This window comes from Bactrocera tryoni, chromosome 1 (assembly GCF_016617805.1).
Source record: "Bactrocera tryoni isolate S06 chromosome 1, CSIRO_BtryS06_freeze2, whole genome shotgun sequence".
Classification (NCBI taxonomy): Eukaryota; Metazoa; Arthropoda; class Insecta; order Diptera; family Tephritidae; genus Bactrocera; species Bactrocera tryoni.
The window spans coordinates 34,233,997-34,247,750 of NC_052499.1; the positions used below are offsets into that span (position 1 = coordinate 34,233,997).

The following is a 13,754-nucleotide window of genomic DNA, read 5'->3' on the forward strand; positions in this document are numbered from 1 at the left end:
AATTACAGGTACAGGGGTCCATATATTCGGTATCATAAAGCTTGAACAGTTTTTGTTGGACTTGGACATAATTCATTTTTCGTGCTAAGTTGTATCCCGCTATATTAATTGCTTCTTGATTTGTACACTCGAAAGGAAAGAATGAGATGGAATTTAAAACTGTGTTGTATGAGAAGGAGGCGTGGCCAAAATCCAATTTCGCCCATTTTAAAACTGTACTCTATAAGTATGTCATATATTATGAAATATGTATTTTTACCTAAAAGTGGGCGGTGCCACGCCGATCGTCTGATTTCGACCTGGCTCCATTAAAATTCTTATAATATTTGCGGTAGGCTAATTTGGTTGCCGCTTAAGTGGCGTAAAAGAGATGTACAATAAACTTATTAAAGGATAGGCCACGCCCACTTTTTCTCTGCTTTTACTCAAGTTACAGCTTGCACTGAGGGACGGGATTTCAACTTTTCTCGTCACCCTGATCATTTATATATGTATATATAACCCTATATCAATCTCGCTTAGTTTTAACGTACAACCGTTAGGTGAACAAAAATATTATACTCTGTAGCAACATGTTGCAAGAGTATAAAAACAAAAGTTTAACTTGCACACCGTCGCCGAAACGCTTTTTTCAAATATCCACACCGAACACACCTTTTGGCTATTCGAAAAGGGTTGAATGGCTAAAGCAGGTGGGAAATATCTTATACCACCCAAGTTGCTTTGTGCATACGTTTCATCCCTGTTGGGCAGATACGAGTCGTGCGACAAATATGAATTCATCGTCTGAAACACAACGAGTACTAGACAGTGCAGTTATATCCTTTTACGTTAGTGTGGTTTAGATTTTGTTGTTTCATAATGAATGAGCTTCGAAGGTTAAAGGCGTATTACTGTCGAGTAAATTAGTAAAATACACGCAGACCGATTTGAGGGCCAGAAGTAATATGGTCGAGCCTACAAAGCTATAGCCGAATGGAAACTCAAGGGGGACAGAAACAATTTTCGAAGGGAAGGGCGGTATACTCCCTTATTCCTCCTTATTCCATCTACGCCTTAGAAGAGTAAGAAATGAATTATGGTATATGGTGTGGTGGTAGGATTATGGTGTTTTATGCTTTCAAAACTGATTGAGTTAGGCATGTTCTCGCTGACTGCACACATTTCGTTTACACATATACATATATAAAGCATTTGTGTTTGTTAAAACTCAATGCGTATGTTTGCAATGTTTGTAGGGCTTGCATGAGTCAATGATGTTTAAAGTGTGTTGTATGCATACATTTGGTCGTCTGAGATACAAGGTCATTCAAAATTCAAGGCGACATTTCTGAGTTAAGATAAATTAGTGTTTTTGCACTTCTAAAACTGCAACTCAGCTGAGCAAAATGAAGTTAAGTGATTTACTGGAAATGAAATATCGGCATCGGCATTTTACATAATACATAATATGGCCTATATATCAAATATAATTTGAATTCATTTGCAAGTGATAGTTTTCTTTCCTTAACCCCCGCTAGGAGATACAACATTTAACATCATATAACATGGATTCAAAAATTAAAGAGTTGAAGGCAGTGTTGCATGGAACATTTAAAATAAAATGATAAGAATATATCGAAAGCGATCAGAATCAGCGCAGAACAGAAAATATTTTACATGTCACTAATGAAACCATAAGACTTACCATTGGCATGGGAGGTCACAAAAATAAAGGCGTATTTGACCAATGTATTTCTCAAGAATAGGCTTACTTAAACTAAAATATCAGAAAAGGATTCCTCTTAGACCTAATAAGATTAGTAGAGAGTCCCTTAAGGAAGCTCCTTTTTCCTCAAACTATTTGCGTGTTCCGAAACATTTCTATTACAACCTCGTAATTTTAAACCTCCTGAGTTTAATAAAAATCGTAAACGTAGTAAAGGAACAAATGTTTATGTTATTTACTTATATCCACATATCTTTAGTGTGCTTACTCAAAGGAAAACAAGTAAAAAGGGCTTAGTTCGGGTGTAATCGAACATTCTATACTCTTGCAACTCTCAAGAATCAAAGACCATTCTTCAGGTGCTGGCAAACCTTACATAAAAAAATTTGCAAAACTTTTAAACATCCATTGTTCGAAATCATGAATAAATTACAATTAAATTTCCTGGACTTATGTATATTGAAGCAGTAAACTTGGACTTAATTTTTATACCCATGCAACCAGTTGTAACAGAGTAAAATAGTATTGTTCACCTTGCGGTTGTACGTATCTCCCAAACCTAAGCGATGTAGATATAGGGTTATATACATATAAATAAATGATCAGGATGACGAAAAAAGTTGAAAATCACGAGTTCGTTGCTGGGCGTAATAGGATCACTGCCACGCCCATAAAACGTCATTAAGGGGTCAATAGGGTAATATTTTTTCAATTTTTTTTTATCACTTTTGTATTTTCTGTTCCCCTATACCCTTAGAATTAATGTAGAAACCCACTTTACCATTGGAAGATTTCGAAAAATGCCTAAAAATAATAATTTGGGGTATGCTTTTTCATTACCTCAAACTTTAAACGCGTTTTTCGCAAAACTCACTTTTTTAAACTGGCGGACATGAATCCGGTCGAACTATTCAACCGATTTGCTTAATTTTTTTTTAAATGTTCACAAAACGCCCGGTTATCGTTTCATACTTTTTTATAATTTATTGACAATGTTATGACAAAATTTATGTGAAAAACATGGGGAAAAATTAAAAAAAACGTTAATTACTTTTTTGTTTATTAACATTTTTTCATGATTCTAGTAGGGATGATAACCATTCGCGTACTTTTTAAGAATAAATTGGGGTTTGTGCTTTGTGAGAAATCGTGTCCGCCAGTAAAAAATCGCATCTCATTCACCCAGCCACTTCTCCGACAGATGTCATCAATAAATTCCGAAAAAATTTGTTTATACACTCCACGATATACCTCATGATATGTGAAAAAAAATTCTATTGTGGAATACAAATTTCTATAAAAAAAAATGTCAAAACAAAGGCCAGATTACCCTACTGACTCCTTAACAGAAAACGTATAAAGTGCCATAACTAAAGACTAAATTAAGATACAGTGGAACTTCTTTATAGTGAACTTCCCTACAATGAAGCTCTCCCTATAATGAAGTCATTTTGAAGACACAGCTTTTTGGTTCTACTTTCGGTGCATTTTTGTCTCCTTATAATGAATTTCTATATAGTGAAGTTTTCTATATAATGAACAAATTTTACTGCTTGAAAATCAAGCTTCATACGTTTTTGTCTCCGTATAGTGAATTTTTTCAAATATGTTTTCGGTTACACTCAATTATTTGTAACTGCGTATTCTCAGAAATAAACGAAATGTAATACGGGGAATCCAAAAATGAAAATACATACATACTACATATGTACATTGTAGTAGGAGTTCAGTTGTGTTAAGAAATTGAAGTAAAAATGACGCATCGAAGCAGCATTTCCCTTGAAAAAAAGCTATTAATTATTAACAAAGTTAAAGAAGGGAAGGTACGAAAAAAAGATATTGCTAATCAGTTTGAAATACTTCCCAGCACTTTACCAAATATTCTAAAAAATAAGGAAATGATTTTGAAAAATGTTGAAGATGCGGCAATTAGCGTAAAACGTAAAAGGCTTCGAACTTGCCAGTTTGAGGATATTGATGAAGCAGTGCTGAAATGGATAGTCGTTGCACGTGGTAAGAATCTTCCTTTATCTGGAACAATATTGAAGCAAAAGGCCAAGGATTTTGCTAAAGCACTAGGACACCATGAATTTGAGGCAAGTACCGATTAGTTAGATAAGTTCAAAAAACGCCATGGTATTGTTCAAAAAAACGTTATGTGGAGAAAGTGCTGACGCCAACCTACAAAATCGCGAAGAATGGGTAATGAAAGTTTTACCAAGATTGATTGAAAATTACAACGCAAACGACATCTTTAATGCCGATGAGACTGGATTGTTTTTCAAATGGCTGCCAAATAAAACACTGACATACAAAAATGAGCAATGCTTTGAAGGAAAACAAAGCAAGGAGAGAATAATTGTCATGGTGGGAAGCAATATGACTGGATCGGAAAAACTTAAATTGCTTGTAATCGGAAAGGCGAAGAATCCGAGGTGCTTTAAGGGAGTAAAATCGTTAGATGTCGATTATGAGTTTAACAAAAAAGCATGGATGACCAGTGAGATTTTTACCAAATGGATTCTAAAGCTGGACAAAAAATTTGGTAAACAAGACAGGAAGATCTTACTTTTTGTTGATAACTGCACTGCGCACCCTAGAGATGTAATAGACAAGCTAAAAAACATTCAGCTTGCTTATTTTCCTCCCAACATGACTTCGTTACTGCAACCAATGGACCAAGGCATTATCTACAACATGAAACAACATTACAGGAAACGTATTTTAACTAATATATTGGCTCAACTGGATGGGGGAACTTCTGTTTTTACCATAGACTTACTCCACGCTATTCGAAATTTAAGCTCTGTATGGGATGTCTATGTTAAACCAGAAACAATTCCCAACTGTTTTAGAAAGGCAGGATTTTCAAAAGATGCCATGCAGAATCCATCTGAGCAGTGGGATGAAGAAGACCTTTCAATAGCGGATTTGGCTGCTTTGCAGTCATCATTTAAAAAAGTAACAAATATCGAGTCATCATTTGAGGACTATGTCAATGTTGATATTGATGTGCCGATCTCGGAAAACCCGTCCGAGGAAGATATCCTTAGCAGCGTTCTAGAAAGTCGCGGAGTTCCAGCTGTACCTGGTGAATATTTATTTTTGTTGTAACCAAACAAATATTTATGTAATAAACATAATTTCTTTTTTTTTCCTTTTTAGATATCGATGAAGTCGATTTGGACACTGAAGAAGAAATGGCAGATACTGATGAGGCATTACCTACATTAGGACAAGTTTCTTCTTCCATTAACTGTATTAGAACCTTTGTGGAGATGAAAAGTGACGTACCGATTAATGTTTTTAACTGTCTAAATGATTTGGAAGCTTTTGTTGAAAATGAAAAATGGAAGAATGTAATTCAAACCAAACTTACTGATTATTTTAAATAAAATTACAAAAGAAAAAAATGAATTTCTATATAATGGAGTCTCCATATAGTGAAGCGATTTTCAGGTCCCCTGCGAATTCACTATAAGGAAGTTCCACTGTATAAAATTTTAACGTGGCATAGGAAATAGATGAAGCAAGGGGCACCTGTGGCTAAAAAAATTTGAAAAAGGGGCATATCTCCTAAACCAATAAAGTTACAATAACCAAATTCTCCCACTACAACTATTATTAGAATTACTACCGACAGTGTGTAAATGTATAAAATTGGAAGATAACGGTACAGTTAACAATTCCTGAAAGCGCTATGAATCAATAACTAAAAACGCCTTAGACATTAATTTTTACCTCCGAGATGATATGAGAGGCTTTTATGGGAACCGGTATGAATTGGACAATGAGCGTGGGAATTTAGTACGTGGCATTCTTGTCATATTCCTATGTCAGAATTCGAAAATGGACGAAATCGGACAACCACCACGCCTGCTTTCCATATAGCACAATTTTAAATTCCAAATCCAACACTTTTTTAACCCGAGGTACCGAATATTTGGACCACAGTACATATGGTTAACTTTTAATCGAAAATATCGGTCAAAACCTTATGTGTCTGTCAGTAAAGGAGTTATATACAGTATATGTTCATATACAATTGCCTGGATTTCGATTATCTGTTTAACGTTTTACACCTTAAAGTATTTTCCTAGCTTTGATTCTTGCAAGGTGCAAGAGTATGAAATGTTGAGGTACACTCGAACTTAGCCCTTTCTTACTTGTTTATTTGTAAAATCGCTTCAAAATACTTTCTCGAGTATACCTATTCAATAAGAATACCTCAATTAGAATGGAATCAGGAATTCAGCCTCTTCGACCAAATTAATATCACATACATCTCAGTTGAAGGGGTTTTGAATATAATTTTAGCTAACTAAAATGACATTTAATATAAATTAAGGGGATACTAAATTTGGTTTACGATTTCATCGAATAATGGATTTTTAATTCTTTCGCAAGAGTTTTAAATCCAATCAATACCTGAAGGTATTTAGCCGGCTTTGATCGCTGCCAGTTGCGATAGAATAAAATGTGTGGTTACACCCGAATTTAGCCCCTCTTTACTAGTTATATATGTATGTAATTCTTTCAACGATTGCTATAAATTAATACATAACAACACATCGATTAATACAACTCTATTAATCCTGAAAATAATATAAATTAAAAAAATAACAATAATATATATGTATATTCTAGCTTAATATCTTTCGTGTTTCAGTACGTTTTGCCGTGTTTTTTAAGATTGAAGATTGGGTCACATTAATGATAATACGTAAGCATGTATCAACATATCATAAACCCATACAATATTTATCTTTAAATGTAGTTATAATCAGTATACGTTTGCTGTAAATAAATTAGTAAGTAGAACTACTTTCAATTTCATGTCGGAACACTACGGCATGTTAAATACTCTTAAGTGTAGGAAAATAACTTTGTCACAAGGCATAAAATGCCTAGACCACACATGAATTCAAATAACAACAATTATAACAAACAAGCAAAAAACGTCAACTTCGGCTGCACCGAAACTATCATACGCTTCACGGGTACATTTTGGGTATAAAAAGACCTTTATCTCGATTCAGGGATTGTAGCGATGTCCTAGTGAAGGCGCTTTATCAAATTAAAAAGTTTTACATACAAACACTTGAGTTTGATCGGTTGGTTTTTATAGCAGCTATATGATATAGTTGTGCGATATCGAGGGTTCCGAATGAGTATAACATTTCAAATCGGTATCTTCAAAACTTAGGTCCGTATATACAGGCGGACCAACAGACTTGGTTAAATCGACTCGGCTCGTCACACTGATGATTTATGTACTTGACAAGTACTCCGTTTCTGTTCGGGTATTACAAACATCATAGCATTAAGTAATACACCCTGTTCGGGATATAAAAAGAATGATGAAGAGTATCGAAAAGAAATACAACTCTGCAGTACGTTTCACAAACAAACGCAATTAGTAATTCAAGCAACGGAAAGCTTTTGGCGTTGTGCATGTCATGAAGAACAAATAAAAAAATTACTACTACTACATACTATAAATACTAAATAATAATTTCCTTTTAATTTTATGGCTTTGCCGACACTTTTGCGAAAGCATATAATTTGACAACACAAAATATGGCTCTGAAGGTATTTACACATGTAAGCAAAAAAACACATTCGTGTATTAATATGTACACATTTGTGGACGTGTAGAAAAGCAAATTTGATTACCATACCACAAGAAAGAAGAAGAATTTGTAGGGTCAGTTGTTCGTAGCTGAACTGAACATGCCAAGATACGGACTTCTGATCTAGCATTTTTGAATGACGTTAGCCACAAGATGACTACAAATTGTAAAATTTAGAAATGTTTTTTTTTTTTTCAAACAAAATAACCTCAGGCAATAATAATTGTTAGTAGTAAAGCAGTAAAGGTGTGCAGTATGTTTAAATAAGCTTTGCATTTTGATGAACTGCTTTAGGAATCGTCTGACAAACGCCGACCACTCAAACCCATTCACCGCGCTAAGCTCATACATACCTACATATGTACATTAAAAACTCGATTTTATCCCATGTGTCTGGTGTTTGTGTTAGTTAGTAGCAAAGGTAACAACGGAATCATCGAGTGTAGTACTTGTAATTCATTTTATGACACTATTAAGAAAGACAAAATCAAAAGAAACAGAAAAAACGTTAACTTCGGTTGCACCGAAGCTATCATACCCTTCACAGATACAAAAGATTCCCATCGTTCAGTTTATATGACAGATATAGACTACAGGAATCCGATCTGAACTATTTCTTCGGAGATTATGTTTTTGCCTTCGAAAATAAGCCATGCCAAATTTCGTGAAGACATCTCGTCAACGGAGAAAGTTTTCCATACAAACACTTGATTCCTATCTTTCAGTTTGTATGACAGCTAGAGTATAAGCTGTAGTGGTCCGATATTGGCGGATCCAATATCTGATAAGCTTCTTAGAAGGGCGTTTGCAAAATCAGATCGATATCTCAAAAACTAAGGGACTAATCAGCTGCAATGCGTATGCAGATTAAATTGTTAATAAAACCAATCAAGATCCGTTACTGAGAGTGCTAAATTTGAAACGACGCGGCTTATTTATCCTTCAAGTTTTCCAACATAGAAAAATTAGTGACTGAAAAAATAAGGAAACAACGGGAAAAGTACGATACTCATCGCAGCCGTGAATTTTTGAATTTTTCGCCTATGTGATATTCTATCTCTAATTCATTCATCGATCGATCTGGCAAAGTCATCTAGAGAATTATTGGATGTATTTCAACTGAGTTTGCTGCTTTCAGAAAAATATGTGCTTTGAAAACAAAAGAAATGGAAAATCGTATTGACTGATTGATAGATACTTAAATTCAAAGGCCTTTTGGAAAATGACAACGTCGTGCGACGTTTGAAGCTCAAAGGTGAACTTAATCACTTGCAATTCCATTGGAGACAGAAGCAAAAGTCAAAAGACAACAAGTTATCAACTACTGCATTGGAGACGTTGAAGAACTGCCACGTAGATTTCAATACACGAACTGACTACAATATTATATACTGCAAGAAAGTATGTCACCTGCACGTTTACGATTTATAATGCATTTTCTCAAATTAAGAGGATTTGATATCAGAAGGTCGATTTGAAACTTTTCCACCTTGATATTAAACTGTGGGAGGATGGAACCATGTGTTGAAGTTCGCGCAAGTGGGGAAAGTCCTCTGATTGCCATTCACTTGGGAGTGGCCAAAAACGATTCTTTTACATATGGCTCAAGCCGCTCACGACTTCCGGTCTTTAACCAAGTATCCTCTGAGTAGCGAGAAAACATCCATTTTGGTGAGCGCTGGGTTTGGGACCCGCCACGTAAAAAACACTACCAAGGAAACGAAGAAAACAGCCTCGGATAAGAGACCTTTTGATGACGACCATGGCAAACGAAAAAACGAAATAAGGATTACGATTTGAGGGCATTCACCTGGAATGTCCGGTTCTTTAATAAGGTACGTGCCGCTGCCCAGCTGGTTGTTGTCCTCGTTAAAGAGAAGCCTGACATCACCGCCGTCCAAGAAATGCGAAGGACGAGACAAAGCGAGTAGGTCCTTGTGGCATATAAAGGAGCTCCAATTTGGTCTGGGATTCGTGGTGGGAGAGAAACTTCGTCACCGAGCACTGACATTCACCCCGGTGGATGAACGTCTAGCCAAAATCAGTATCACAGCGAAGTTCTTCAAAATATCTCTGATTTGCGCCCACGCCCCGACGGAAGAGAAGGACGATGTGACTAACGATGCCTTCTATGACCGCTTGGAGCTCTCCCGCCACGATATCAAAATCGTGCTTGGCGACTTTAACGCCAAGGTGGGCAAAGAAGGTATCTTTAGCACTATGATCGGTAAATTTAGCCGACGATGGAGCAGACTCTTCATTTGACCGACCATGAAGAAGTTAGAGTTGCAATTACCCGTTTGAAGAAAGAAAGCGGCGGGGAAAAACTGATAAATAGCATGCGTGAGCTGCTTTATAGAATATAGACGGGCGGAAGCATGCCCGACGATCGGAATTTTAGTGTTCTCTGCCCACAAAAAGAGAGACCCCACAATCTGCGCCAACTACCGTGGGAAAAGCCTCCTCAATGTCGGATATAATGTTCTATCGAGCGTACTGTGTAAAATATTACAGCCCACTGTCAACAAACTGATTGGATCTTATCAGTGTGGCTTTAGACCTGGAAAAGCAACAACTGACCAGATATTTATCATGCGCCAAATCTTGGAAAAGACCCGTGAAAAAAGAATCAACACTCACCACCTCTTCGTCGTTTTCAAAGCTATCTAAATTTGGTATCCCCGCAAAACTAATATGGCTGTGAAAATTGACGTTGAGCAACACCAAAAGCTCTGTCAGGATCGGGAAGGACCACTCTGAGCGGTTCGATACCAAACGAGGTTTCAGACAAAGCAGCTCTCTATTCTGCGACTTTTTCAATCTAGTATTGGAAAAAATAATTCGAGGTGCAGAGCTTAATCGAGCGGGTACAATCTATTATAAGAGTGTACGGCTGCTGTCATACGCAAATGATATTTATATCGTTGGTCTCAAGACAGGATAAGGAAGCGAAGCAACTGGATCTGTTAGTGAACGAGGGCAAGACGAAATATCTTCTGTCATCAAACAAACAGTCGTCGCACTAAAAACAATGTCTGCCTCGAAATTCAACTCAGAATAACTCCTGCCAACAGGTGCTACTTCGGACTTAGTAGGCAATTGAGAAGTAAAGTCCTCTCTCGACGAACAAAGGCCAAACTCTCACTCATTATTCCTGTCCTGTTATGGTACAGGGTAATGGACGATGACAATATCTGATGAGTCGACGTTTCGAGTTTTCGAAAGAAAGGTTTTGCACATTGGCATATGTAGTTCGGCGAATTAAAAGTCAGCGGCTACGCTGGCAAGGTCATGTCATCCGAATGGACGAAAACACTCCAGCTCAGAAAGTATTCGACGCAATACTCGCCGGGGGAAGCGGGGAAAGAGGAAGACCTCCACTCCGTTGGAAAGACCAGGTGGAGAAGAATCTAGCTTCGCTTGGAATCTCCGATTGCCGCCACGTTGCGAAAAGAAAAAACGACTGGTGTGCTGTTGTGAACTCGGCTATAACCACGGTGTCTACGCCAGTAAAGAAGAAGAAGAAGTATTAAACTGGATAAAAACTACTATATTTATGATATTAATCCTCATGTTTCAAGTAAATGTTTATTTCCTCCCCCAAAACTATTTCTGGATCCTCCTCTGATATATCTACATATACTTCTAAGTACATAGTGAGAAGAACTGACCGTAGTACATACAATGTACAAGATATTTGCAACCATGTAACAGTTTTTGGGTCGTTTTTTGGTGTGACTGGAACTTTTAATCGAAAGTTTATATTTCGTATGTGAATTTTGTCCGTATCCACTTTTTCATTTTTTTCGTTCTTGCTTTGAATAATGATGTAGTTGGCATAATCTGCTTGTGGCGCAAATTAAAATAAACGATGTGTCAGATCCTAAAAGGTCAGATTTTACGTTGGCTACATGCTCGGACGCGTCATTTCAATTTGCTTTCATTTTGTTGTATAACAAATGGCCTTACTTCTTTAACCTATTCCTGCCACCCGCTTATGCCGCTTTTATCGATAAGCTTAACAACGTCAACGCCATCAGCCGGTGTTTTCGGTTGCTGATACTAAGCTAATACAACACAACTTTCAACTGACTGTCGAAGCTTTTGGATAGGTAGCAATCACTATAGACGCTTGGTCATGTCCGTCATGTATCGCGTTCAGCAGTGTATGTTAGAGTGAAATTGAATGATAAGAATCAGACGTGCTGTCATCTGCTTTGTTGAATTTTTGTTAATTTAATGGATGTAGATCGGCGGTGTAGATGAAACGGTGATACATCATAGCAATATAGATTGCATATCAAAATAGCAAAAGGTAGCAAACATTTATTTTAGGATTCTATCAAAGATGTGCGAAATAGGCACGACCTTCTTTTGTACTACATCTCTTAATGAACATGTACAAGTGTAGATGTTTTTAGTGAGTGAAAATGCTTTTCAAATTACGCAATATTTTATTTCAACCTTAAATTTGTCATAACAACCAGTCAATATTCTTGGGAAATCACTAATGTTCTTCACATGTTTAGACATTTAAGTATATGGTGCGACTCTTCTTTAATTACTCTGTCTGAAGCTCACTGCAACTTATCTAACAGAAGACATTTAAGTACAATCAAAATAGAACACAAAAAATACATACACATAGTCGTATTGAACATTTATTGACCCGAACTATCTTATTGTTTATTTCCGAACGATTGACATACACTGTATAAACACATAGAATTTGCTTCACTATGTTTTTTTATACCCTGCACAGGGAAAATTTGCCACGAATTTTGAAACATACACAACACATTATATGTACATATATGTATGTACTATATATATTTGATCAGCGTCAGGAGCTGAGCTTTAGCTTTTGCTTTGTCTGATTGTCCGTCCACCCGCCTGTTTTTATATACGCAAGTAGTCCCTCAGTTTTTGAAATGTTAATTTTAAATCATGCTCTCATCCTTTTCGTTCCAAGAAACTGCACATTTGTCTGAACCGCAGATATCGGACCACTATAGCATATAGCCGCCACACAAACTGAACAACAAAATAAAATCTTTATATGCAAAGCTTTTTTATTTCATAATATTGCAGAAACTGCTAGGTAAACAATATTGATCGACTTTAGTATGAGGAATATATCAATCGCCGCGAAGCGAAGTCTAATGAACTTTCCCTTTTGTCTGTCTTATTTGCTGTTTTGAATATTTACAATTATACAAATGCTATACAAATAACATTTGACAGCATGAATTCGCCGTCGCCGTTATTGTACAAAGCTTTACTGGACTACATCATCTACACCTATCATCAGTGAAGATTATACGCTTTTACATACTATGAAAGAGCTTTTTGAAATTAAGTACAATGTTTAAAATGCCAAGTCATACTCATAAGTTGAATAAATTTAACTCATGTAAAACAGTTTTACTTTGAAAAGTCACGTCAAATTGAAAAGAATAACTTATAACGTATTTATACATATGTATGTACGTATATACAGTCCTTTATTTTTTTTTTTTACAATTCTGTGAACTTCAATCCATGTCCTAGTGTTGCCATATAGGTTGAAAATCCTTCAGAGCGCTACCTACACTTCATTCTGGGCACTAACTGCATATCCTTGAAGCACAATGGACACAAGCGGTTTGTGTCCAAACTAAAATCATTGTATCGTAGCCTCTTCAAGATAACAACAGAGGTCGCTGCAAATAAAAAATTTCACAAGAGATATAACAAGCGCTATAATAAGGAAAGCTTTCATAGCCATTCGAGGACAGGGAAGCAAATGAATTTCGCTACGATTTGCTAAAGCAAAAGTATTCCGCCCATCTGGAAATAACTTTTGCATATTTGTTAAAAGCTTTTGCAAGGAACAACGTTTATTGTTTTTCTCAAATACATTCCTGCTTAACAAGTTGCACGCCGATAAAGAAATTATGGCGTTGTTTGCAAAATATTTCAGAACAGCAAAATTTGACCCAAATTTGTCACCTATTTTAAATATACTGACACTTACTTATGAGATCATAATAGATATTAATCGATAGTCGGTTTTTATACTCCTGCAACCAATTGCGACAGAGTATTATAGTTTTGTTCACGTAACGGTTGTACGTATCACCTAAAACTAATCGAGATAGATATAGGGTTATGTATATATATATGTACATATGTATATAATCAGGATGACGACAAAAGTTGAAATCTGTTTGAATCCGATTGTCCGCCCGTCTGTCCGTCAGTGAAAGCTGTCACTTGAGTAAAAATTGAGATATCTCGATGAAACTTGGAATGTGGGCTCCTTAGTACAAAAAGGAGTTCGTAGATGGGCGTAATCGGACCACTGCGACGCCCACAAATCGCCATTAACCAAAAACATATAAAGTGCCATAACTAAGCACTAAATTAGGATA

At 36.3% G+C, this 13,754-nt stretch overlaps 2 protein-coding genes across 4 annotated transcripts in view; both read left to right on the plus strand.

Moving 5' to 3' along the window:
• The window catches only part of LOC120777889 (homeotic protein antennapedia), a 196,763-nt gene that overhangs the window by 38,366 nt on the left and 144,643 nt on the right, over positions 1 to 13,754 (plus strand). The window lies entirely within an intron of this gene.
• On the plus strand, positions 4,361 to 5,103 carry LOC120766769 (tigger transposable element-derived protein 6-like). Its single transcript, XM_040092448.1, has 2 exons — positions 4,361 to 4,799; positions 4,874 to 5,103. Exons 1-2 carry the CDS (start codon positions 4,361 to 4,363, stop codon positions 5,101 to 5,103), a joined length of 669 nt encoding a protein of 222 aa, XP_039948382.1.

What these genes read in the sequence shown, in the direction of transcription:
- LOC120766769 (XM_040092448.1), top strand. Translation starts at nt 4,361, where the DNA reads ATGACTTCGTTACTGCAACCAATGGACCAAGGCATTATCTACAACATG. An exon ending in CGGAGTTCCAGCTGTACCTG is followed by an intron (nt 4,800 to 4,873) that starts GTGAATATTTAT and finishes TTTCCTTTTTAG; the next exon opens with ATATCGATGAAGTCGATTTG.